The 24,485-nt window shown below is 53.4% G+C and overlaps 2 protein-coding genes and 1 pseudogene across 2 annotated transcripts; all 3 read left to right on the top strand.

Annotated features, from left to right (window-relative positions):
• The first annotated feature begins 2,456 nt into the window (after positions 1 to 2,456).
• Positions 2,457 to 4,464, top strand: LOC133046294 (cathelicidin-6). The gene is made up of 4 exons (XM_061129216.1): positions 2,457 to 2,758; positions 3,381 to 3,488; positions 3,620 to 3,691; positions 4,284 to 4,464. Exons 1-4 carry the CDS (start codon positions 2,558 to 2,560, stop codon positions 4,377 to 4,379), a joined length of 477 nt encoding a protein of 158 aa, XP_060985199.1. The 5' UTR covers positions 2,457 to 2,557; the 3' UTR covers positions 4,380 to 4,464.
• Positions 4,465 to 9,514: 5,050 nt separating this feature from the next.
• LOC133045600 (cathelicidin-5-like) lies at positions 9,515 to 10,599 on the top strand (annotated as a pseudogene).
• An 11,018-nt stretch (positions 10,600 to 21,617) lies between these two features.
• On the top strand, positions 21,618 to 23,187 carry LOC133046293 (cathelicidin-2). The gene is made up of 4 exons (XM_061129215.1): positions 21,618 to 21,899; positions 22,013 to 22,120; positions 22,265 to 22,336; positions 22,938 to 23,187. The coding sequence occupies exons 1-4, from the start codon at positions 21,702 to 21,704 to the stop codon at positions 23,067 to 23,069; spliced, it is 510 nt and encodes a 169-aa protein (XP_060985198.1). The 5' UTR covers positions 21,618 to 21,701; the 3' UTR covers positions 23,070 to 23,187.
• The last annotated feature ends 1,298 nt before the right edge of the window (positions 23,188 to 24,485 follow it).

The following is a 24,485-nucleotide window of genomic DNA, read 5'->3' as shown; positions in this document are numbered from 1 at the left end:
ATCAGAAGGGATGTCCTGAAATCTCTTCGAGCCAAGAGGAGGAGTTCCCTTGTGTGGTTGAGGTCAGGGAAGGCTTCTCAAGGTGGAAGGCAGATCAAGCAGAGGGATCAGGTGCAGAGATGGGAGGAGAGCACGAGGCTCCAAGGTGGCTTGTTGTTGGGGTGGGTGGGGCACCCTGACACCTGAGAACTGGAGGGATGTCCCCACTGTGGACAATGGGATTGTCAAGGTTCAGACCTGACTGCCAAGCTGGAATCTGTGTATTCTGAAATCAGGGGATACAATGGTCAAATCAGCATTTTGTCTTAGCACCTAGAAATTGATATGCAGGGAGAATCGTGGTGTGGGAGAACCTGAAAATCAGAGAACATGGAGTCTGGAGGTTGTGGCTTCACTGAGAGGACAGAAGACAGGGTAGGCCCAGGGCAGCGGTGGCGGAAGATCAGGGGAGTGTCCTCAGGAGGAAGAAGGAGCAGGTGGGGCTCCCAGGCTTCCAGCTCAGGGCTCCTGCAGCAGCACCCCACCATTAGTCCAGTGTGGACAACTAGGACATTCATGGGAGTCCTGAACCCAGAGACAGAGCAGTGATGCGTGTTCACGAGAACTGGTGTCTTGAGAAGGGCCGTCCCCAGGAATGTGTGAGGACTGGGAGGAGAAGCAGCCTGGATGCACCTGAGCCAGCCCTGCCTCCTAAGAGGAGAGTCCTTGGAGGAGAGTCAGCAGGAACCCCCACGGAGTTGGAGGGGACCCAGGAGGGCAGAGACAGGGGAGATGGGCAGAGGGCATTTTCAGGAAGACACAGTGTTTCCCCAGCGCCTGTGAAGATAAAGAGGTTGAGTGTAGCCAACAGGCCACAACTGCTGACATCTTTAGTGTGAGGAAGGCAGAGGAGAAGAGTAGGAGAGGGGACAGGTGAAGCCGACACCCTGACTGGCTGAGGGTTGCAGAAAGAAGAGGATGGTCTGACCTTGTGACTGCCTAAGGACAGGCTGGATGGGTGAGACTGTAGAAGGGATTGGAGCTGTCATCCACTCATCCAACTTTACCTCTGTGCCTACTGGGTGCCTACAGGAGGGGTTGTTGTTCAGTCACTCAGTTGTGTCCTACTCTTTGTGACCCCATGGACGCCAGGCTTCCCTGTCCTTCACTGTCTCCCAGAGTTTGCTCAAACTCATGTCCATTGAGCCATCCAACCATCTTGTCCTCCGTTGTCCCCTTCTCCTCCCACCTTCAATCTTTCCAGTATCAACGTCTTTTCCAGTGAGTCTGCCCTTCTCATCAGGTGGCCAAAATAATGGAGCTTCAGTTTCAGCATCAGTTCTTCCAATGAATATTCAGGGCTGATTTCCTTTAGGATTGACTGGTTTGATCTTTCAGTCCAAGGGACTCTCAAGAGTCTTCTCCAACACCACGGTTTGAAAGCATCAATTCTTTGCTGCTCAGCCTTCTTTATAGTCCAACTTTTACATCCATACATGACTACTGGAAAAACCATGGCTTTGACTAGATGGACCTTTGCCAGCAAAGTAATGTCTCTGCTTTTAAATACGCTATCTAAAAAAATAAATAAATAAATACGCTATCTAGGTTTGTCATAGCTTTTCTTCCAAGGAGCAAGCGTCTTTTAATTTCATGGTTGCAGTCACCACTCACAGTGATTTTGGAGCCCAAGAAAATAAAGTCTGTCAATGTTTCCACTGTTTCCCTATCTACTTGCCATGAAGTGATGTGACCAGATACCATGATCTTAATTTTTTGAATGTTGAGTTTTAAACCTGTTTTTCACTCTCCTCTTTCACTTTCATCAAGGGGCTCTTTAGTTCCTCTTCACTTCCTGCTGTAAGGGTGGTTATCATTTGCATATCTGAGATTACTGATATTTCTCCTGGCAACCTTGATTCTAGCTAGTGCTTTATCTGGTCCAGTGTTTTGCATGATGTACTCTGCATATAAGTTATATAAGCAGGGTGACAATATACAGCCTGGATGTACTCCTTTCCCAATTTGGAATCAGCCCATTGTTCCATGTCCAGTTCTAACTGTTACTTCTTGACCTGCATACGGGTTTCTCAGGAGGCACGTCAGGTGGTCTGGTATTCCCATCTCTTTAAGAATTTTCCACAGCTTGTTATGGTCCTCACAGTCAAAGTCTTTAACGTAGTCAGTGAAGCAGGTTGAATAGCAAATACACTCCTTTACACTGAATCCTGAGGTGTGGAGGCAGAGGGGATATAGATAGTGCCTGGCCCCTCCATCTCCTGGAGGACTTAATCCTCTTGAGCAAGACTGCCTGTGACACTCCTCATGGGGTCCAGGAAAGGCCAAGAGGTTGTCAGGAGATGGAGAAATCATTTCTTCACCTTGCACAGGGGCCTCCCTGCCCACTGCTCAGAAATTCCATGAAGCAACAGCAGGGGCTGAGGCAAGTCCACCTCACACCCTGGGAGGAGGGCAGAGATGGGGCAGGTCAGGAAGACTCCTGGTTGAGCCATTGCATTAGGCCCAGGCTGAGCATAAAGGCCAATCCTGCAGTCTTGGAGGTGGCAAATTGGGGACCATGGAGACCCAGAGGGCCAGCCTCTCCCTGGGACGGTGGTCACTGTGGCTACTGCTGCTGGGACTGGTGCTGCCCTCGCCCAGCGCCCAGGCCCTCAGCTACAGGAGAGCTGTGCTTCGCGCTGTGGATCAGTTCAATGAGCAGTCCTCAGAAGCTAATCTCTACCGCCTCCTGGAGCTAGACCCGCCTCCAGAGCAGGACGTGAGTTGGGGAGGGGGCTGGGAAGGGGATCTGTCTCCTGACATCCTTGGCCACACTGTCTCCCCCTTCACTCAGGCTGTACCTCCTGTCAGGAAGGCACTTCTCCCACTTGGTGGGTTCCCACCTGTTTTAGGAAACCTTCCCAGACCTGGGACCCTCCCAGCCCCAGGCTTCCTGCCTTAGCATCTCTGCTGTGGGATCAGGCGCCCTGCACACCTGGCTCCCAGGACTTCCGGGAGCTCCAGGGATGGAGGGGGTCACAGGCTCTGTGAGGTGATGTCCGTGCTGAAGCCCCTGTGCACCACGGTGTCTCCCTGCCAGGGAGGCCTCTGTCAGCCCGGACGTTCCAGGTACAAGGGCTCTCCCTGCAGGCGGCACTGACCTCCCTCAGCCCCTCTGCGGGGAGGTGCTGCCCTCAGCGCTGCCGTGCGGTCCGCTCCTGCTCTCTGGGTGCCCGTGAGGCCGGGGACGGGCTCTGTCCCTCCCCTGGGCTCCCAGCACCAAGCCCAGGGCCGGACACGCAGGGGGCTGGAGAGGCTGCCGTCCGGGTGGTGGCAGGGAGACAGATCAGAGAAGGAAACATGAGCCCGAGCCCAGTCTCCCCATTTTATTCCTGGATCAGGATGAGAACCCAAATGTCCCGAAGCCTGTGAGCTTCAGGGTGAAGGAGACCGTGTGTCCCAGGACAAGCCAGCAGTCCCCGGAGCAGTGTGACTTCAAGGAGAATGGGGTGAGCCTGGGGGCTGGGGATGCGGGTGAATGCTTCCCAAGCTGCTGGACAAAGGGCATTTTAGTCCCTGGGCTGAGCCTGGAAGATTATGGCCCGGCAGTTCCAGTTTGACCTCCAGCCTCTCCTTCCAGCTGGTGAAGCAGTGTGTGGGGACAGTCACTCTGGACGCGGTGAAAGGCAAAATAAACATCACCTGTGAGGAGGTGAGTGGCTCCTTCTGTACTGCAGGAACTGCTAGGGTGATGGGTTGTGGAACATCCTTAGGACCAAAACCCCCTTCCCCATCCAGGGCAGAGGCGGGCGCTCGTACCCTGGCCACTCCCTCCCGCGAGCCCCAGGTCTCCAGCAGTGGTTGTGTCTCTTAGAGCAGTGGTTCTCTAGTGGGGTCCCCACTTAGGAACTGACAGAGATGCAGATTCTCAGCCCAACTCAGACCTCCTGATTCAGACTCTGGGGTGGGGTGCAGCCATTTATCTTTTCACAAGGCCTTCAGGGGATTCTGACGATTTGAGAGGCACTGACTCGAGTAATGATGTTTTAGCCCCAGCTCCCTTCCACCTTCGCTGGGATGGGCCTGTGACCCTGGGGCGCCCCTTGTCACTCGAGGGCCTCAGTTTGCTGTTCTGTCTATAGGTGTCGGGATTCAACCTTGTGCTTCAAAGGTTGCAGCCAGAGGGCACCCTGGAGCCCCACGTCTCCTAGTGTGGGCCTGGGAGCTGGTGTATGGTTCAGATGGGTCTGCTCTTAACCCTGGTTCCCTTTCCCACAAATAACCTGGCTCTTCCTGGTTCACAGTTGCAGAGTGTTGGGAGATTTAGACGATTTCGTAAGAAGCTGGGAAAATACATTAAGAAAGCTATTCCGTTCCTCCCGCTACTCAATCTTGGGTAAATTGCGAGCCCGTGGAAGAATCCTATGCGTGTCCTCCCTGGCTCAGGCTTTTGGATTCTGAGAAAGTAAAGTCTTCTGAAAACAACTTCCTCCAAGCTTTAATTTCACTTGTGTCCTCTCACTTAGAGGGGCCAGATCTTTACCTCTGGGAGCCCTCGTGTGTGTGTGTGTGTGTGTGTGTGTGTGTGTATGTGTGTGTGTGTGTGAGATCACAAATGCACAGTACAGAAATGGTTGTTATTTCTGTAACAACCATTACAACAACCTCCTGTAACAACCAGGAGGGGAGGCGGGGCAGGCAGCAGGCTAAGAGAACCAGGACAGCATTTTATTCTCAGGTCCCTCCATGCCCCGGACCTGACCATGAACACACATATGTGAACACTGCTTACAGCAACAAAAAATGAATGTATTTCATTTCAGTCCCTGAGAAGGGAGATGTAATTGGCCCCTGGCTGGGAGGTCAGCAGGCTTTGTCAGTGAATCAAGTACGGGGCCTGATGTGGAGAAGGACCCAAGGTGTCCAGGGTGGTGGTACAAGAGGTGGGAGGGTTGGGGCTGTGCTGTAAGCCCAGGAGAATCAAGGATTTTACAAAGTGGCCAGAGTAGCACAGTAGTTGAAGAAGCCCAGGGAGTTGACATATTGTATGTACATAGGGGTTGGGCACTAACAATAAGTGCACAACTTGTAGAGTTTTTGATGTACAAACACATGTGTGTAATGAACCTAGAAGGGCTTCCCTGGTGGCTCAGTGGGAAGAAATCTGCCTGTCAGTTTAGGAGATGTGCGTTTGATCCCTGGATCAGAAAGATCCCCTGGAAGAGGAAATGGTAGCCCACTCTCATATTCTTGCCCGGAAAATCCCATGGACGGAGGAGCCTGGCCGGCTATAGTCCATGCGGTTGCAAAAGAGCCAGACACGTCTCAGTGACTAAACAGCACAATAGCATTGCACCTAGAAATCTCCTTATCCCCCTTCTAGTTGCTTCCCCATCTCCATAACCATGGCCCTGACTTTGGAACCCTTAGGTTAATGTAACTAGGATTTGAAATTCATACAAAATTATATTGTAGCATATATAGTCTCATTTGCACAATTTTTTCATGCACCATGTTTGTGAGAACTCATCATGTTTTTGTATGTAATTAGAGTAGGACAAGTTTTTATTGCTGACTTAGTATTCTGGGCTTCCCTGGGGGCTCATTTGGTAAAGAATCCATCTGCAAAGCAGGAGACCCAGGACTGATCCCTGGGTGGGGAAGATCCCCTGGGGAAGGAAATGGCAACCCACTCCAGTATTCCTGCCTGGAAAATCCCATGGACAGAGGAGCATGGCAGGCTACAGTCCATGGGGTCGCAAAGAGTTGGACATGACTTAGCGGCTAAACCACTACCATGTAGTATTCCAGTGTATGAATATATCAGAATATATTTACTTTCACTACTGAGAAATATTTGTGGAGTTTATACATCATTGGTTTTAAATGGTTGCACCCTAGGGCACAGAATGGACATAGCATTCCCAGTTACACATGTCTGGAAGGTTTTCAGTTCCCAAGGCTAAAAGAAGATGCAGGAGACATCTTGGTTCCTTTGTCCTCAGCCATGTGAGTGAGTGTCCATGAGGGAGGCTTCTGAAGAGTGGGACTTCTGGGGAGACCCCGATAATGTATTGTGCTGTGTGGGCTTTCTCCTAGTAAGCATGTTGAGGGGTGGTATGCAGTGGGCAGCTGCTCTTCCCCCTAGGAGTTGGAGAAGGCTCTCTGGAAACTGACCCCTCTGACCCTCAGCTTCAAGATCAGAGGGGGAAAATTTCTCCATGGAGGAGAGGAGGGCCTTCCGTGCATTTTACAGACAAGGAGAAGGAAGGGCAGCTGGTGAGAGTCGGCTTTACATTCACACCACTGGTCAGCAGATTGGGCAGAGGGAGGGATGGGAAGTCAAGGCGCTCAGCCTTGGCCTTGCTCGTTCTCATCACCACATTGCTCTCTGCTGGGAGGTCTTGGGCTCTGGGCTGGAATGAGGACATGTATAAACACAGATGAGGCTGTGCTTTGTCCAGTTAGGGTTTAAGTGCAGAGCGTGATGGGAAAGGACATCTGGCTCAACCAGACTGGGAGGGGAGATAGAGGAAGACTGGGAAAGGTGGGCGCCCCAGGGTGGGGACGAGGTAGTGACAACAGTCTTGTAGCAGCCTCTGCCAGGGACTGTGCTCCCAACACTGGGCTGGTTAGGAGGGGGTGTGGGCAGAGACCCCAGGGTTCAGTCCGACCATCTCAGGGCATAGCTACTGCGGCCACAGAGGTCCTCCCGCTCCTGAGGCTGCTATTTGCACTCTCCTTTCCCTCTCCCCCTGCTTCTCTCTCTCTAAGCAAGAGCCTGGAGAGAGAACTGCAGGAAAATGGAGCCACGGGGGTTTCTCAATTGTGTCTGAGGCCATGTGAATTGGATTTACTTTCACTCGCCGCTGAGAGTTCCACCAGAGCAGAATATTTGCAAGGAAGTCGCCGCTGGTGAGACGCAAACCAAGGATTCAAACCCCTGTCTGCCTGACTCCAGAGTCTAAGGACCTGAGTAGCTGCTGGGGGCAGCTTCTGGCCCCGCTGATATTAACAGCTGTTATAGAGCATCGGTTATGGGCCAAGTGCTCCCAAGTTCTTTTCCAAGGTGGATTCCTTTATCAGACCTCATCCCTGAGCAGCCACCTGTCCCCATGGAAGGATGGGGAAGGGGACTTCAGTGCTAAGGTTTAGGAAATGCAATGATGCAGAGGCAGGAAAGCACAGGGAGTGTGCCAGACACCAGTAACCACGCGTGTTGCTAATTATTTTCTCCTGTAATCACCTCCTTTTCCATCTTTGACCAAAAATCCTCTGAGGCAATACCTAAACTGTGAAACGACATCAGAGGCTCACCTCTTCTTCCTTCTCCAAGGCTGATGTTTAACCGGCGCCATCCATTCAGCTGCCACCTTCCGAGGGGCCCTGCCGAAGCCCCCAGGGGTCCCATAGGAACAACTGAGCCCAAGAGTTACCCCAGACCTCGCAACTACATGGTCATTCCTCCCAAGACCTGTACAAGAATTTCCTTCTCGGCCTGTGGCCCCTTTATTCCTTTGGTTCATTATCCTCCCAGCTGTGTTCTCAACCCGCCCCGCACACTGGCCACCCCAGCGTGGTATCCCAATCAGGGCATGGGGCAGAAAGTCACTTTGGGTCAAATCAGAAGAGACTTCCTGAAGGCTGTGGGAGCCAAGAGGTGGAGGTGCCGAGTCTCCTTGGACGTCAGGGAAGGCTTCCCAAGGAGGAAGGTCAGGGCAAGTAGAGGGATCAGGGGCAGAGATGGGAGACGGGCAGGAGGCTTCGAGGGGCCTGAGGGGTTGGGGTGGGCAGGGCAGCCTGACACCCGAGGCCCACACCTGTGGGGTGAGGAAAACTAAGAACAGCAACCATCTAGGCCCTGATGCCAGGTGGGGGTGGTGTGGGCTCGGGAGGCAGGGTGAAATGGTCAAATGGGTGGTGTGTTGGAGCCCTAGAAAATAACGTGGAGGGTGGACACTGGTCAGGGAGAGCCTGGTAATTGGGAAAGATGGAATCTGGAGGTTGTGGCTTTACTGAGAGGAGAGAAGAGGGGGGTAGGACCAGGGCAGGGGTGGTGGGAGGTCAGGGGAGTGTCCTTAGGAGGAAGAAGGAGCAGGTGGGTCTCCCAGGCGTCTAGCTCAGAGCTCCTGCGGCAGCACCCCGCCAACAGCCCAGTGCAGACAACCAGGGCGTTCATGGGAGTCCTGAACCCAGAGGCACAGTCCAGTATGTGTGTGATGGGCACTGGTGTCTTGAGAAGGGCCGTCCCCAGGAACATGTGAGGACTGGGAGGAGAAGTAGCCTGGATGCACCTGAGCCAGCCTGCCTCCTAAGAGGAGAGTCCTTGGAGGAGAGTCAGCAGGAGCCCCCAGGGAGAAGGAGGGAACCCAGGAGAGCAGGGATAGGGGAGAATTGGTCAGGGGCAAGTTCAGGAGGACAGCGGGTCCCTGGAGTCTGTGGAGATGAAGACAAGGCTTGAATGTGAATGCAGATCCAATGAGGACTGGCCAGCCTTGAATGTGAGCGGGGGCACTGAATTGGGGTCACAGTGCAGATGACCTTTCCCATGTTTGATTGGGGAGGGGTCAGCTGAACAGGCAATGTCTGTTGGGGGGCGGTATCTGTGAAGGAGGACTTTACTTTTTATGTTTTTTTACTTTGAATTGTAGTATAGCTTAATCAGCTATAGGAAGACTATAAGCTAGAGGAAAACAAAGCAACCCACTCCAGTAATCTTACCTGGAGAATCCCATGGATAGTGGAGCCTGGCAGGCCACAGTCCATAGGGTCTCAAAGAGTCAGACATGACTGAAGCGACTAAGCACGCATGCATGCACGCAGAGCTGATTAACAAACCATGTTATGACAGTTTTAGATGAACAGCAAAGGGACTCAGCCATCTGTATACATGTATCCATTCTCTTCCAACCTGGAGGCGACCTTCTTCACTGAGAAACAGTGGAGATGAATCTAGGAGAGGGGACAGATGGAGCCAAGCTCCTGAATGGCTGAGGGCTGGCCCCAAGGACAGGATGGTGTGGGGTTGATGGCTGCCTAGGGACAGGCTGAGTGGGTAAGGCTCAGAAGGGGTTTGTCCTGTCATCCACTCATCAAATGTTAAGTGAATACATGCTGTGTGCCAGGCAGTGCCTAGAGCTGGAGGTTGAGTGCTGAATATACTCCTTTACCCTGAATCCTGAGGAGCTCATGGTGTGGAGGCAGAGGGGATGCAGACAGTGCCTGGTCCGTCTCCTGGAGGACACAACCCTCTTGAGCAAGCCCGCTGGTGACACTCCCCATGGGATCCAGGAGAGGCCAAGAAGTTGTCAGGAGATGGAGAAACCATTTCTTCACCTTGCTCAGGGGCCTCCCTGCCCACTGCCCAGCAATCCCATGAGGCAACAGCAAGGCCTGAGGTAAGACCAGCTCACACCCTGGGAGGAGGGCAGGGATGGGGTGGGTCAGGAAGACTCCTGGTTGAGCCTTTGCATCAGGGCTCAGGCTGAGCATAAAAGGAGGGTCCCTCAGGCTGGGAGGAGGCAGATTGGGGGTCATGGAGACCCAGAGGGCCAGCCTCTCCCTGGGACGGTGGTCACTGTGGCTACTGCTGCTGGAACTAGTGCTGCCCTTGGCCAGAGCCCAGGCCCTTAGCTACAGGGAGGCCGTGCTTCGTGCTGTGGATCAGCCCATTGAGAAGTCCTCAGAAGCTAATCTCTACCGTCTCCTGGAGCCATCTCCCCCCAGCCTTGGCCACACTGTCCCTCCCTTTGCTCAGGCTGTACCTCCTGTCAGGAAGGCACTTTGTCCTCTAGGTGGCTCCCACCTCTTCCAGGAAATCTTCCCAGACCTGGGTCCCCTGCCAGCCCCAGGCTTCCTGCCTTAGCATCTCTGCTGTGGGATCAGGCGCCCTGCACATCTGGCTCCCAGGACTTCTGGGAGCTCCAGGGATGGAGGGGGTCACAGGCTCTGTGAGGTGACGTCCCTGCTGAAGGCCCCACTGCACCGCGGTGTCTCCCTGCCAGGGAGGCCTCTGTCAGCCTGGAGGTTCCAGGTACAAGGGCTCTCCCTGCAGGCGGCCCTGACCTCCCTCACCCCTCTGCGGGGAGGCGCTGCCCTCAGCGCTGCCGTGCGGTCCACTCCTGCTCTCTGGGTGCCCGTGAGGCCGGGACGGGCTCTGTCCCTCCCCTGGGCTCTCAGCACCAAGCCCAGGGCCGGACACGCAGGGGGCTGGAGAGGCTGCCGTCCGGGTGGTGGCAGGGAGACAGATCAGAGAAGGAAACATGAGCCCGAGCCCAGTCCCCCCACTTTGATCCCTGACCAGGATGAGACCTGGAGAGCCCGAAGCGGGTGAGCTTCAAGGTGAAGGAGGCGGTGTGCCCCAGGACGAGCCAGCAGCCCCGGAGCAGTGTGACTTCAAGGAGGATGGGGTGAGCCTGGGGCCTGGGCTGAAGGAGGGTGCTTTCCAGGAGCTGATCCGGGAACTTTAGGGAAAAAGTTCTAGTCCCTGCGGTGAGGTGGGGTGCGGCTGGGAAGTTATAGCCCAGGAGTTCCAGTTTGACCTTGAACCTCCTTCTCCAGGTGGTGAAAAAATATGGGGTGACAGTCACCATGGACCATTGGAACAATGTATTCACGTAAGCCGTTATGAGGTGAGTGGCCCCTTCTGTGGTGTGCAGCTAACAATGTGGTGTTTGGAACATGCTTTGGATCAATAACTCCCTCCCTAGTCCAGGGCAGACCTTGCCCCTGCCTCCCTAAGCCCTAGGTCTCCAGTCCTGGCTCTGCATATCTTAGAGCAGTGTTGTCTAACGGGGCCTCCAAGAAGAAACTAACAGAGAGGCAGGTTCTTGGCCCCACTCAGACCTCCTGGATCAGACTGTAGGGTGGGGCCCTGTCATTTGGATTTTCACAAAGCCTCCAGGGGGTTGTGAATATGCCAGGCACTGACTGGATTCATGGGCTTTTAGCCTCTGTTCCGTCCAGCTTTGCTGGGGTGGGCTTGGACCCTGGAAAGGCCCAGGCTTCTTGTGGACCTCAGTTTCCTCATCTGTTTATGGATGTAGGGATTCAACTGCATGTGCCAAGGGTCACAGCCAGAGGTGAACTGGGACCCCAAGATTCCTGGAGTCCACCACAAATGGAATGTCAGATGAGGAGGGACGGATCATGTCTTGACTGTCACCCAGTTCTTACCAGAAACCTGTTTTTATTGGTTCACAGCTTAAGAGTTTCAGAAAATTTGGCACATCACTGTTCAATCCCATGAGGAGTCCCTGGCGGTGGTTCCCTCCACCAATCTCTCTGCTCCACGGTTAGCTCCAGAAATAGTACCTCCATTTCCATTCCCCAGGCCAAAGTTGAACAATATGCAGATAACTCCCTCATAGAGGTTTTTGGTGAATCAGAAGCTCAGGGAAGACCTCTTGGGATATGTTTTGCCCTGTGTCAGCATCTGAAAAATAAAATCTTGTGAAAACAACTTCCTTCAGCCTTCATTTACAATTGTCTCCCCTCTTCCGACTTACCAGGACCTGTTAGGGGTGTGTGTGTGTTTGTGTGTATGTGTGTGTGTCTGTGTATGGGTGTGTGTCTATGTGCATATGTGTATCTATGTGTGTGTGTGTGAGATCACTCCTGTGAACACGGAGAAGCGTGAGGCCCCTGCTCCTTCCAGGAGGGCAGGGAAGCAGCAGTCCCAGGAGCTCCAGGACAGCATCTCCACCCTCGGGTCCCTCCCGAGCCCTTCACCCGCCCCTGCCCTCCTCCTCCAACACCCAGTAGGACGTAAGGAGATCTGCCGTGGATGCAGTGCTGGTGGGAATGCTGCTCGTGCTCGCACGGAGCTGACAGTCCACGAGGGGCCAGGCTTCCCATCTTGTTAAACACTCGCAGAGACCCAGTTCAGTCTCAGGGCGGAGCCTGCAGGTACAATGCCCAGAACGTACCTCTGGTCCTTAATTCTGAAATAGCCCATCCCTCCTGGCTTTTCCTGTGGCATTGTGACACATAACTGTTTCTTCAGCTGGGTCCCAGATTGAAGCAGTGGGCTCGTGTTTAGGGATCACATGGTACAAAATTTGCACCATTAAATACAAGCATCTTGTCCATCAGGGTGAAGAGCTCTGCATGAGGGTGTGAGAGACAGGGTGACACACAGATCACATGTCTACTTGCCTGTGTGTTTCAGACACTGCCCATGTCCTGCCCCCCCATTCTCTAGCTGACCTTTGCTCTGGGGCAGACTGGAAGCACTGGGGAGTTTGAATCCAGGGAGCAGCTTCAACTAACTACTGAGGGAACTTGATGGAAAAACACCTCTTCTTCCTCCCTCCTTGGGTGGCCCACTTGCAGATGTTTCACCCCTCTGTCCGAGGTCCCCAGCTGGGTTGAGCCCTTGTCCCCTTCCTCATTGATGTGTTCATTGACGCCTCCTTTTCTGATTCAGGTCCTGCCCTGTCTCCCTTCTCTACACTCCAGCTGGTGCTTTCTGGAATCGCCTCCCAAACAACTACTAAATGCTTGTCTTAGATCTGCTTCTGGCCAACCTGTTCCTGGGAGGGACAGAGGGCAGGATCTCACAGAGCATTTACTTTGTAACCTGTTGGGCTTGTCTTCCCTTGGTGAGCAGGAGGGGCTGGTTCCCGGCAGGTTAGAGGAACCTCATGCTTCTCACTCTACGTCACCCCAAGTTGAGGGAAGAAACCCTACAGAGGAAACCGAGGGGGCTGTGTTGGGTCTGTGCCCGAAGATACAGACTTGCCAGAGCCAATTGCTAATTGGTCAGGGTATTTTTGAGCTGGTTGTTATACTCTTGGTAGCTTGAAGTCAGCCTTGGTAGAAATATTTACACCATGGAAATCGGCAAACATTCCGTATCAGGCCTGTCACAGTTGTCACGTTCCTGCCCAAAGGGAGAGGGAGACCACTCATCAAGATGACATGGCATCTGTGCAGGTCACACGTGTTTTCAGCTCCTTCCCGTGATTGCCCATCCTGCTTCCAGGGCAACCCAGCTGTAGCCTCAGGCCTATCTTGCCCTTTCGTGTTTTATATCAGTATTGACCAGATGTTCCTTGCCATGGAGGAGGCACTCAGCATGCACATGTGACCTCTGATAGCAGAAAGGAAATGATGCAAACAATTTTTCCATCTCAACCCTTGAGAAGGAGGCAGAACTGGTCCCGGGCAGGGAGGCATGGAGGCCTTGTCAGTGCCTTCTACAGTGATTGGTGAGTCTGCGGCTTGACCTTTTGACCTCTTACCCCTGAGAAGACAAGTGACAGACTATTTCATGAATGGCTTTGAGCATCTGTCCATGACAAGCTTGATTTGTCAGTTCTCCTGCAATGGAGGGGACCTAAACCCAGTAGGAGGGAAAGAAGGTTTTCTGGGGAGAAAATTGCTTAAGAAAAAGCACACTGACTGGCGTGGTAGGATTAGAAATAATGCTCAGTTCAGTGCTCAAGGCAGGCATGCAAAAATAGTGCATAAACTTTCAAATTCTCTATTTCCAAGATCACCTACATTTTGCCTAAAGTATTTGTTTCTCTTTTTCTCTTTCCCTCCTTCTCTCTCCCACTCTCCCTGTGTCTCTGTCTCCCAGCATTTTCTATGTCCCCACTGTTTGGGCTTTATTAACCTGCAGTCCGATCACCAGGTGGGGAGCGCATCGCTGGTGCAGAGGAGTCTGTTACTCACAGTCCCCAGGGGAGGAGGAGTGGGTTATGCTGGCCCAGAGGAGAGAACAGTCACGGCCCGTGTGATGTTCCCAGGGAAGGAATGGGCGAGGTGGGAGGGTGAGACCAGGTTGAGGATGGATTAGCTTGAGTAATTTCAGTGGGCTGGTGTGGGTGTGGGGGCTCCCCAGTTTGTTGGTACCTGGCCCTGGGGTTACTAGGACAGAGACTTAGAGTCTCAGTGATAGAAAGGGTGGGATGGAGGTGCTGGTCAGTTTGCATGTGAGAGGCGGGCTGAGGGAGAGAGTGTGTGGTCTCCAGGCATCTACCAACCCTGGTTGGGGCACTGAGATATGAAAACATTAGATACAGAAACTAGAAACCCTGGGTAACACAGGACCACTTGTATTATGTAATCATTGACACATCTGGAGTTTAATCTTATATCTCAAAGCTCTTTTATTCATTCAGTTAGTACTTTATTCTCCCTTCCTTTTCTGTCTTCTTTAGATTTTTTTTTAAGATCCTGGCTTGCAGGATCTTAGTTCTCCAAACAAGGATTGAACCTGAGACTCTGGCATTGAGAGTACCAAGTCCTAACTACTGGACAGCCAGAGAGTTCCCCTATGGACTTTTTTTTTATGATTCTGTTTTACGTCCACTTTCGGCCTACTATTTGTACTTCTGTTTAAAATTCTTTTTTGTTTGTTTATTATTTTTTTTTGTTTAAAATTCTTTTATGTGATTGTGGTGGGGTTTACAGACAGAATTCATCTGTCATCAATGCATCTGTATTCAATAATATATCAACATACAGTGGAAGGGACTTGCCACAATATACTGACAACCGTGTCTAGTGTTTTCATACGTAGGTGATGTTGGTTGGTTGGGAAGCCAAAGGTTTCCATCTAATTGCTCCGTCTTCTGTCTTATCAATAGTGCAAGCGTGACTGAACAACAATAACAATACCCAGAGGCTTTTTCGCTGAGTGAAGTTTCTTGAAACCATGAGGGCCTTCCACAAAACTGAACCCCTCAAGCATCCATGTGAAATTTCTCCCTTTTATAAAGTAGAGGCAGGAGTAGAAGGGGATTGAAGGCAGAAGGAAAAGGGGGCGACAGAGGATGAGATGGTTGGATGGCATCACCTACTCGATGGATATGAGTTTGAGCAGGCTCCGGAAATCGGTGATGGATAGGGAAGCCTGGTCTGCTGTAGTCCATGGGGTCGCAAAGAGTCGGACGTGACTGAGTGACTGAACTGAACTGATAAAGACCTTGATGCTCCTGGTACTAGGACTACCCCTGTGCTGAACATGAAATGCCCTTTAAAAGCTGGTTCCCTTTTCCTCTTCATAGTAAACAAAGCCACACTCCATGGGGCTGTGGCCCCACGTGGTCCTGATGACATCCGTGATGACTCCTCTTTAGGCTGAGATGGTACTATAGGATGTCTTTTTTAGGTCACAGATGTTCCCTTTCAGGATTTCCCTGATGGTACAATGGTTAACACTCTGCCCTTCGAATGCAGTGGGCACTGATTTGATCCTAGGTTGGGGAAGCTCCACGGCCATTCCGTGGGGCAAAAAAAAAAAAAGAGAATAGTGACTTAATCCAACTAGCATGCAGTTAATAAAAATGTATGATGCAGGGCACCTGAAGTCAGTGCTCTGTGAAAACGTGGAGGGATAGGGTGGGAATGGAGGTGGGAGGGGAGGTTCAGGATGGAGGGGACACATGTATACCTATGGTCGCTTCATACTGATGTCTGGCAAAAACCATCACAATATGGTAAAGTAATTATCCTCTAGTTAATATATTATATAACCCTTACTGTGAGGGGTGCTGACATTGGGGAAAACCCAGTTAGGACAGTGACATTGGTACAAATGCCCAGAGGGAGCCTCCAGGCTCTCCTGCTCTGCTCGGCCACACACGTGCCAGGTTGCTTCAGACCTGTCCGACTCTTTGCGACCCCATAGACTGTTCCCTGCCAGGCTCCTCTGTCCGCAAGATTCTCCAGGCCAGAATGCTGGAGTGGGTTGCCATTTCCTTCTCCAGGGGATCTTCCCCTGCTCGGCCACATGGTGGCAGTAAAGCAGTTTAGAAGACAAAGGTGGACAAACAAGCTTACTGCACATCAGCTAGGGAGCTGCGGACACAGAAGAACTTCAAGAAAGCAGCTCGCGGGTTGTACAGACTGCCGCCCGCTCAGGCCAATCTGTCCTAGGAGCCTTTCCAGTGACACGTATGGGGGACTGAGAGCTACACAGCCTGGAGCCCGGGGCAGAAGGAAGCCGACAGCAGGCGACGGTCCTCCTGTGGACACGGACACAGCACAAGCCTGACACTGCAGCCCTTTCAAGAGGCATCACTGGCTTGTTACCGGGCATCAGTGGATGTTCAGAGCCTCAAAGAGCAACACCCCTATCACGGGAAGGGTGAAAAGTGAAAATCTCAACAAAATGGCTCTTTCCCCGAAAACGGGAAAATGGGGCATTTGGAGGGAAACATGGCCGGTCACGTTCTAGATGCGGCTCTCTCAGATGTGGGGTCTGTGTCAGAGCTCCCTGGGGGCTTTTGGTCCACCAGGGTCCTGAAAATGCCTAGCCCTTCATGGATGGATCAGCTAAGTTAAAGGTGGATGTGTGGGCTGTGCCGCTGGGCAGGAGGGGAGGCTGTCCCAGCCCAGGAAGCAGCTTGTGGTGCGGGACCTCCTGGGCTCTTGTAGCCTGGTGGGGCAGGGGGTGCTGGGCTGGACAGGAAGACAGGGGCCAAGTCATGAGCTCCAGATGCCCCCAGGGTGGGACCGCTGGAGATGCTGTGGGGAGTGGAAAGGGCACTGATCTGGGAGTCCAGCCCTAGGCTTGCCATGTGCACCCCCTGGCCTTGCTAAGCTCGCCTCTCTCTTGCTCTCCTGGGGCCTGGTTGCCCTTCTGGACAATGGGAGTTGCAAAGGCACTGCTCTTCTCCTGTATTTGTGTGTTCAGAGCCCTACATTATTTTTTTCTCACTCCCTCTCTCTCTCTTTTTTCTAACAGAAATCAGTTTATGTACTTTACACAGGAAGAGGCTTTTCTTTTTGCTTTTGGCTGCACTGGGTCTTTGCTGCTGTGTGCTGGCTTCCTCTAGGTGCGGCAAGTGGGGGCTACTGTCTAGTTGCGGTCATGGAGTTGTTTTTCTTGCTGTGGATCACAGGCTCTAGGGCACCGGGGCTTCAGTAGTTGTGGCTCCTGGGCTCTAGAGAACAGACTCAGTAGTTGCGTTGCATGGGCTTAGTTGCATACGGGATCTTCCCTGACCAGGCATTGAACTTGTGTCTCCTGCATTGGTAACTAGATTCCTAACTACTTGACTCCAGGGGAAGTCCCCTTCTTTACTTCTTAGAGAAGACTTTAGAGAACCAGTAAAACAAAATGATAAGTGCCTGTTGTATTTCCCAGGGAATCAAAACCTCTACTATCTGAGGAACTCCAGAAGCAGGTACTTGGTGTCCTTCTTGCCATGACTGTGTTTTGGGGGCTGGACACAGGGCCAGCACCTGTGTCATCAGGGAGGTCACACAGGACCCTGGGCTCCAGAGGGCTGGGTACTTGGTTTAATGCTCTGTATATCCTTGAGGTCTTGAAATTCTGTATACCTTTTGGACCTGGGATCCTACAATTTCAATTTGCTAGTTGTGTAGCTGGTTCTGACCAGTGGTGACTCCACACCTCCCACCACACACGAAGGAGTCTGTGGAAGTCATTCTGAGAAAACTTCTTTCCCTGTAAACTTGCCCAGAAAATCCCCGAGTCCTCGCCCCCAGCCTTGAGCAGTCAGAGGGCAGGGGAGAGCCCAGGAAGGGAAGGAAGAGAGTGGCAACACAAGTCAGAAGAGGTCCCCACCAGCCCTTCCTTGCACAGAGTGATTTTGAACTGATGCTCAGCTTTTGAACTGAGTCTTCAAAGCACCGGGCTGCAGGAGGGAGGCTGCAGGAGAGAGGATGATGTTTGCTGGGGTCGTACAGGGAACCCGGGACTAGTCTGAGAGGGAGGGGGGCCCCAGTGGGCCCCAGGAGACTCACACAGGAACCAGAGCTCTGGGTGCCGCCATCCACCCTGACTTGGCCAAGGCCTCCCTTCCAAGGCCACACCCCACCCCACCCTGGGCCTCAATTTCCTCCCTGGTCTGATGAGACTGGTGGTGAGCCGTGCCCTGCCTCCTGACAAGAGTGCTGTGAGCTCAGAGTGGGTGGGTTCGTGGGAGACCATTGTACCCTGCAGGACCACACACCCAGGTCACATCTTTGGACTTACGTCTCCAGACTCTGTAGACAACACGGCCATGGGAGGCTGTGAGGTGGGGGCAGGATACAAGAGGCCCCAGGCTCCCCTCCCAGTGTTGCTACCATGACCATCCTAAGGATTCGTGTTAGGGTTGTTACTTTGGTGACAGGATGGACCCCGGGGTCCTCAGTCAGTGCTGCTGCCACTGGCAAATTGCTTGGAAGAAAACTCTTTCAACGGGGTTGCCCAAGGGTGCACAGGTGACCATCAGGGCAGGATCTCCCAGGAGAATGGAGGGGGTCATCTGTTTCAGGTATAGCAGTGGGGATCTCGCTGATGTCCTCCTCATAGTTTGGGTTTCACACATCACAGCATGGCTCCCACCAGGTCAGCTCCACCCACCATGGTTCCTGCCACCCATCAGCCCTCCCAGTCTTAATCTCCACCACCTACCTGCAATCCTAGTTTCCTAGGCCCTTCCTTTGTCTGTTGGTTTAAACAAGATGGGGCTTCCTGGTGGCTCAGACAGTAAAGAATCTGCCTGAAATGTGGGAGACCTGAGTTCGGTCCCTCGGTTGGGAAGATCCCCTGGAGAAGGGAAGGGCAACCCACTCCAGTATTCTTGCCTGGAGAATTCCACGGACAGAGGAGCCTGGTGGGCTACAGTCCATGAGATCGCAAAGAGTTGGACAGGGCTGACTACTTTCACTTCACTTTGATCAAGAAGGTAATTTCAGGAAGGAAAGATACACCTAGAGAGGCAGTTTTTTTTTGCTGGAGACATGATCAGTGGTTCTCAGCTGGTAATCAGAGGCCAGAAATGTGCCTTTAAAATCTACTAAATTCTTTTTGGAAATAAGAAATGTAGGTCTTCCCTGGCAATGTAGACATCACCACACGAGTCTGTTGTGCTTCTGTGAGTGGTGGGGCTGGGGAAATTGTGTTCTGGTCAGCAATCTGACATTCTGCTCAGGAGTTGGTCCCTGCTCCATCACTTTACAAAGTGGACCTGACTGGAGCATCTGAAGGGGAAGTTTCTGCCTTCCCAGGAATCCATGTGCAAATGGATGGAACAAGGAAAACCCAGGGTGGAGGAAGGGATCACCCAGGTACCAGGGACCCAGAAGTACCACCATGGGTGGAGGGGTGTGTGTGCCTGTGTGAAGTGCCCTCTCTTACTCCATCCTCCTGGAAGTCGGGCTCCAGATGGCTTGACCTGCCTCCTGTTTGCAGCACATGGGGGTCCTTCTTGGAATGATACCGCGTGTGGGTCTCATTGACTTTTCAGCTGGTCAGAGAGCTGGTGGGTGTCCCCAGAGTCGGGGGCACGGCAGCCTGGGGCTCAGTTCTCTTTCCCATGGAGGGTCTGGAGAGGAAGGAAGGGTGAGAGGAAGGAAGGGAAAGGAGGGAGCCATGCAGGATCCTGGCTCATTCCTGAGTGAGTTGGGGGGAAGGGTGCATGCGGATTTCTGAAGGACCAGATGTGGAGTCTGGGATAACCTGCCTGGGGACGGGGGTGTGGTGTCTTTCCTGAGAAGACCTGAGCTCTGACAGGCTGTGAGCCCTAAACCAGGAAAGCTGATTTCTGGAGGAAGGGAAGGTTCACCACCAACACAGGAGGTGCAGCCTGAGGACCCAGACGCGGATCCGCCAAGGGATCCAGGGAGGATGGGGGAGGGAAATTCAGTTTGACATGTGAGCAAATGCCCAAACCCAAGGCAGAAAAGCACAGGGCAGGTTTCAGGCTTACCTAATGGCCAGCAACCATGTGTACTACCAGTTGCTTCTACCGTGGACATTCCTCTTCCTCCACTGAGTTGGAAAAGGATATAGCTTGACCAAGAGGCCACTGGGGCAATACCTGGACTGTGAAACCAGGTTGCACAGAGGCCCACCTCTCCTTCCTTCTCCAAGGCTGATGTGTAACCAGCACATTCAAACCCAGCTGAGGGGCTTTGGCCAAGTCCCCAAGAGTCCCATAAGGCAACTGAATCCAGGAAATATTACAGGTCTCACAGTCACAAGACCAGGTCAAAGGAGATGGATGAGAATTTGCTTCATCGCTTTCAGACGTCTTCATCATTTTGGTTCATTATGTTTCCCAGCCATGCTCTCCCAGCCCTGGCCTCCCCAGCCTGCTTTCTCAGCCAGAGCACTAGATAGGGAGACACTGAGGTCTGGTCAGAAGGGCTGTCCTGCAGGCCGTGTGGGTGACGAGGACGAGATGTTGGGTCTAGCTGGAGGTCAGGGAAGGCTTCCCAAGGTGGAGGTCAGGGCACACGGAGGGATCAGAGGCAGAGATGGGAGGAGAGCCGGAGGCTCAGTGGGGCCTGAGTGGTTGAGATGTAAGGGGCAGCCTGACAGCTGAGGACCGTGGGGCTGGGAGTGAGGAAAACCGAAACAACAGCCTTGGCCCTGATGCCTGGAGTGGGGAGCGTGGGCGGCTGAAGACAGGACTTGAAAAGGTCAAACTGGTGGTGTGCTGGAACTCCCAGAAAATGGTGTGGAGAGTGGACAGTGGTCAGGGGTGAGCCAGGAAATCAGGGAAGGCAGAGTGTGAAGGTTGTGGCTACCCTGAGAGGTGAGAAGATGGAGGTAGGCCCAGGGCAGGGGTGGTGGGAGGTCAGGGGTGTGTCCTCAGGAGGAAGAAGGAGCAGGTGGGCTTCCCAGGGATCCAGTCCAGGGCTCCTGCGGCAGCACCCTGCCAACAGCCCAGTGCAGACAACCAGTGTGTTCACAGGAGTTTTGAACCCAGAGACAGAGCAGTGATGCACGTTCAGGAGATCTGGTGTCTTGAGAAGGGCCGTTCCCAGGAACGTGTGAGGACTGGGAGGAGAAGCAGCCTGGGTGGACCTGACCAGTCTTTCTTCTGAACAGGAGAGTCCTTGGGGGAGACTCAGCAGGAGCCCCCATGGAGGAGGAGGGGACTCAGGAGAGCAGGGACAGGGGAGAATTGGTCAGGGGCAAGTTCAGGAGGACAGGGGTCCCCGGAGTCTGTGGAGATGAAGACACGGCTTGAATGTGAATATGGGTCCAGTGAAGACTGGGCAGCCTGCAGTGGCCTTGAGTGTAGAGAGGGCCCTGAATTGGGGTCAGAATGCAGATGACCATTCCCCTGCCTGATTCAGGAGGGATCAGGGGAACAGGCCATGTCTTGGTGGGGGGTTGCTGTGCAGGAGAACTTTTTCAGTGAGAAAATAGTGGAGATGAACTAGGAGCGGGCACCAAGGGAGCCAAGCCCTGACTGGCTGAGGTTCCGCCCAGAGGACAGGATGGTGTGGGATTGATGTCTGCCTAGGGAGGGGCTGGAAATGTAATTCTGTAGCAGGAGTTGGTGGTCTTCCCATTCTTCAAGTGTTAACTGAGTGCCTACTGTGTTCCAGACAGGGCCAGGAGCTGGCGATTGAGACGTGAATACACTTCTTTACTCTGCATCCTGAGGGGCCCATGGTATAGAGTCAGAGGGGATGTAGACAGTGCCTGGCCCCTCCCTCTGCTGGAGGACACAACTCTCTTGAGCAAGCCTTCCTGTGACACTTCCCATGGGGTCCAGGAGAGGCCAAAGCACTGTCAGGAGATGGAGAAATCATTTCTTCACCTTGCACAGGGTCCTCCCTGCCCACTGCTCAGCAGTCTTGTGAGGTCACAGCAGGGTCTGAGGCAAGTCCTCCTCACAGGCTGGGAGAAGGGCAGGCATGGGGCGGGGTAGGAAGACTCCTGGTTGAGTGATTGCATCAGGCCCTGGCTAAGCATAAAAGGAGGGTCCCTCAGGCTGGCAGGATGAGGACTGGGGACCATGGAGACCCAGGGAGCCAGCCTCGCCCTGGGGCGCTGGTCACTGTGGTTACTGCTGCTGGGACTGGTGCTGCCCTCGGCCAGTGCCCAGGCCCTCAGCTACAGGGAGGCCGTGCTTCGTGCTGTGGATCAGTTCAACAAGCGGTCCTCAGAAGCTAATCTCTACCGCCTCCTGGAGCTAGACGCTACACCCAATGATGTGAGTTATGAAGGGATCTGGGGAGGGGGCCAGCTAGTTGGGGGGCAGGGAGACAGATCAGAGGAAGAAGAATGAGCCCAAACCCAGTTTCCCCTGCTTTGACCCGTGACCAGGAGGTTGACCCAGGCACCAGAAAGCCTGTGAGCTTCACGGTGAAGGAGACCGTGTGCCCCAAGACGGCCCAGCAGCCCCTGGAGCAGTGTGACTTCAAGGAGAATGGGGTGAGGATGGGAGTTGAGGAGGGGAATGGCAGATGCCTCTCAGGGGTTGGACAGCGGGGTTGGGGACGATTTCCAACTCCTGGGAGGAGGCCGGGAGTTTATGGCCACAGGGGTTCCAGTTTGACCTTGAACCTCCCCTTCCAGCTGGTGAAACAGTGTGTGGGTACAGTCACCCTGGACCCATCAAATGACCAATTTGACATAAACTGTAATGAGGTGAGTGGCCCCTTCTGGACTGTGGTGTTTCTGGGGGTGCTAAGTATGTGAAACATCCTTTGGACCAATGACCGTTTGCCCCATCGAGGGAAGAGAAAGGCCCTCCTGCCCGGGGTCCCGCCTGGGTCCCACCCTCCCTGAGCCCCAGGTCTCCGGCCTGGCTGTGCAGCCCTTAAAGCAGTGGTTCTCTCATGGGGTCCCCACCCGGGAACTGACAGGAAGGCAGATTCTCAGCAGCACTCCACCCAACCGAATCCGATTCTGGGGCAAGGTCCAGCCATTTGTATTTTCACAAGGCCTGCCGGGGCCTTCTGACTGTGCAGAAGCTGGAGGGGCACTGACTCAGTGATGATCTTCATGCCCTTCTTTGCTGGGATGGGTTTGTGACCCTGGGAAGCCCTTTATCATCTGTGGGCCTCAGTTTTATCTCTGTCTGTGGTACGGAGATTTAAGCATATGTTCCAAAGGTCACAGCCAGAGGGTGATCTGGGTCCCCAAGGTTCCTGGAGTCCACTAGGAATGGGGGGCAGGTGTGGAGGGAGAGGTCTTGTCTTGACCTTCACCCGGTTCCCACAAGAAACCTGCTTTTATTGGTTCACAGTTTCAGAGTGTCAGATTTATTCCACCAATCCTACGTCCACCAGTCCGTCCACCATTCCGACCACCGTTCCGCCCACCGTTCCGGCCACCATTCCGTCCACCACCCATAAGACCATTTCCTGGTAGAGGGTGACCAATAGGCAGATAACTCCCTGATAAAGGCTTCTTATGAATCAGAAGCCCAGGGAAGACCTCTTGGGATCTCCTTTGCCTTGAGTCAGCATCCAAAAAATAAAATCTTGTGAAAACAACTTCCTCCAGTTTTCAGTTTCAATTGTCTCCCCTCTTCCAACTTACCATGACCTTTAGGAGTGTCTTTGTATGTGTGTGTGTGTGTGTGTGTGATCACTCCTGTGAACACAGAGAAGTGTGAGGCCCGTGTTCCTTCCAGGAGGGCACGGGGGAGGCAGCAGCCCCAGGAGCGCCAGGACAGCGTCGCCACCCTCGGGTCCCTCCCGGGCCCTTCACCCGCCCCGCCCTCCTCCTCCAGCACCCAGTAGGACGTAAGGAGACCTGCTGTGTGCGCAGTGCTGGTGGAACTCCTTCTCCTGCTCAGGTGGGGCTCACAGTCCACGAGGGGTCAGGCTGTTCACCTTGCTAAATACTCACAGAGATGCAGTTCAGTCTCAGGGTGAAGCCTGCATGTACCGTGCCCAGAACATTCCTCTTCCCCATGACAGTCTTAACTCTGGAAAGTCCACGCCTCCTGACTTTCCTGTGGCATCAGACACATCACTGTCTTTCTAGTTTTCTCCCACATTTTATGGTGGGTCTATATGATGGAATCCAATGATATAAAGCTCTCATTAAAAAGAAGCATTCTGCTCATCGGGGCGATGAGCTGAACACTGTGGGAGACGCGGAAAGTGACACACAGGTCACATCTCTCTTTCCCCGGGTGTTCAGACACTCTCCATGTCCTGCCCACTCCCCATGCTCTAGCTGACTTTTGCTCTGGGGCAGACTGGAAGCACTAGGAAGTTTGTATTCTGGTAGCAGCTTCAACCAACCATTGGAGGGACTTGGGGGAAAAACACCTCCTCTTCCTCCCTCTTGGGGTGGCCCACTCCCAGATATGTATATTCCCGTGTGAGGTCCCCACCAGGATTTAGCCCCAACCACCCCCATCAGTGACCTCTTCATTGACCCCTCCTCTTCTGACTCATGTCCTGCCCTGTCTCCCCTGAACACAATTTTGCTGGCTTTTTCTGGAATCTCCTTGCAGACAAACTCCTTCCACCAAAGGCTTGTCTTAGGTTCCCTGCTGGGTCCACCTGAACAAGACACAGATTGCCTTCTCTGAGAGGGACAGAGGGCACGATCTCCCAGAGCCTTTACTCTGCTACCTGTCAGGCCCGGCTCGTCTTGGTGAGCAGGTGGGGCTGATTTCAGGCAGGTTAGAGGAACCTCACGCTTCTCACTCTAGGGAACCTGGCCTGTGGTGGCAGTGGAACCGTGCAGTCTGTCCACTTGTTCCATATGGGTCAGGTGCGGGGCCTGATGTGGAGACAAGAGAGAAGGGCCCGAGGGGTCCAGGGTGGTGGTGCGG

This window comes from Dama dama, chromosome 24 (assembly GCF_033118175.1).
Source record: "Dama dama isolate Ldn47 chromosome 24, ASM3311817v1, whole genome shotgun sequence".
Taxonomy (NCBI): domain Eukaryota; kingdom Metazoa; phylum Chordata; class Mammalia; order Artiodactyla; family Cervidae; genus Dama; species Dama dama.
Note: the sequence above shows the minus strand (reverse complement) of the source record. Positions and strands in the feature narration are given on the sequence as shown.

Bases quoted from the DNA above. Each gene is read 5' to 3' on its own strand.
- LOC133046294 (XM_061129216.1), top strand. From the start codon at position 2,558: ATGGAGACCCAGAGGGCCAGCCTCTCCCTGGGACGGTGGTCACTGTGG. The intron at 2,759-3,380 runs GTGAGTTGGGGA...TTCCTGGATCAG, and splicing joins ACCCGCCTCCAGAGCAGGAC to GATGAGAACCCAAATGTCCC. The intron at 3,692-4,283 runs GTGAGTGGCTCC...CCTGGTTCACAG, and splicing joins TAAACATCACCTGTGAGGAG to TTGCAGAGTGTTGGGAGATT.
- LOC133046293 (XM_061129215.1), top strand. From the start codon at position 21,702: ATGGAGACCCAGGGAGCCAGCCTCGCCCTGGGGCGCTGGTCACTGTGG. The intron at 21,900-22,012 runs GTGAGTTATGAA...ACCCGTGACCAG, and splicing joins TAGACGCTACACCCAATGAT to GAGGTTGACCCAGGCACCAG. The intron at 22,337-22,937 runs GTGAGTGGCCCC...ATTGGTTCACAG, and splicing joins TTGACATAAACTGTAATGAG to TTTCAGAGTGTCAGATTTAT.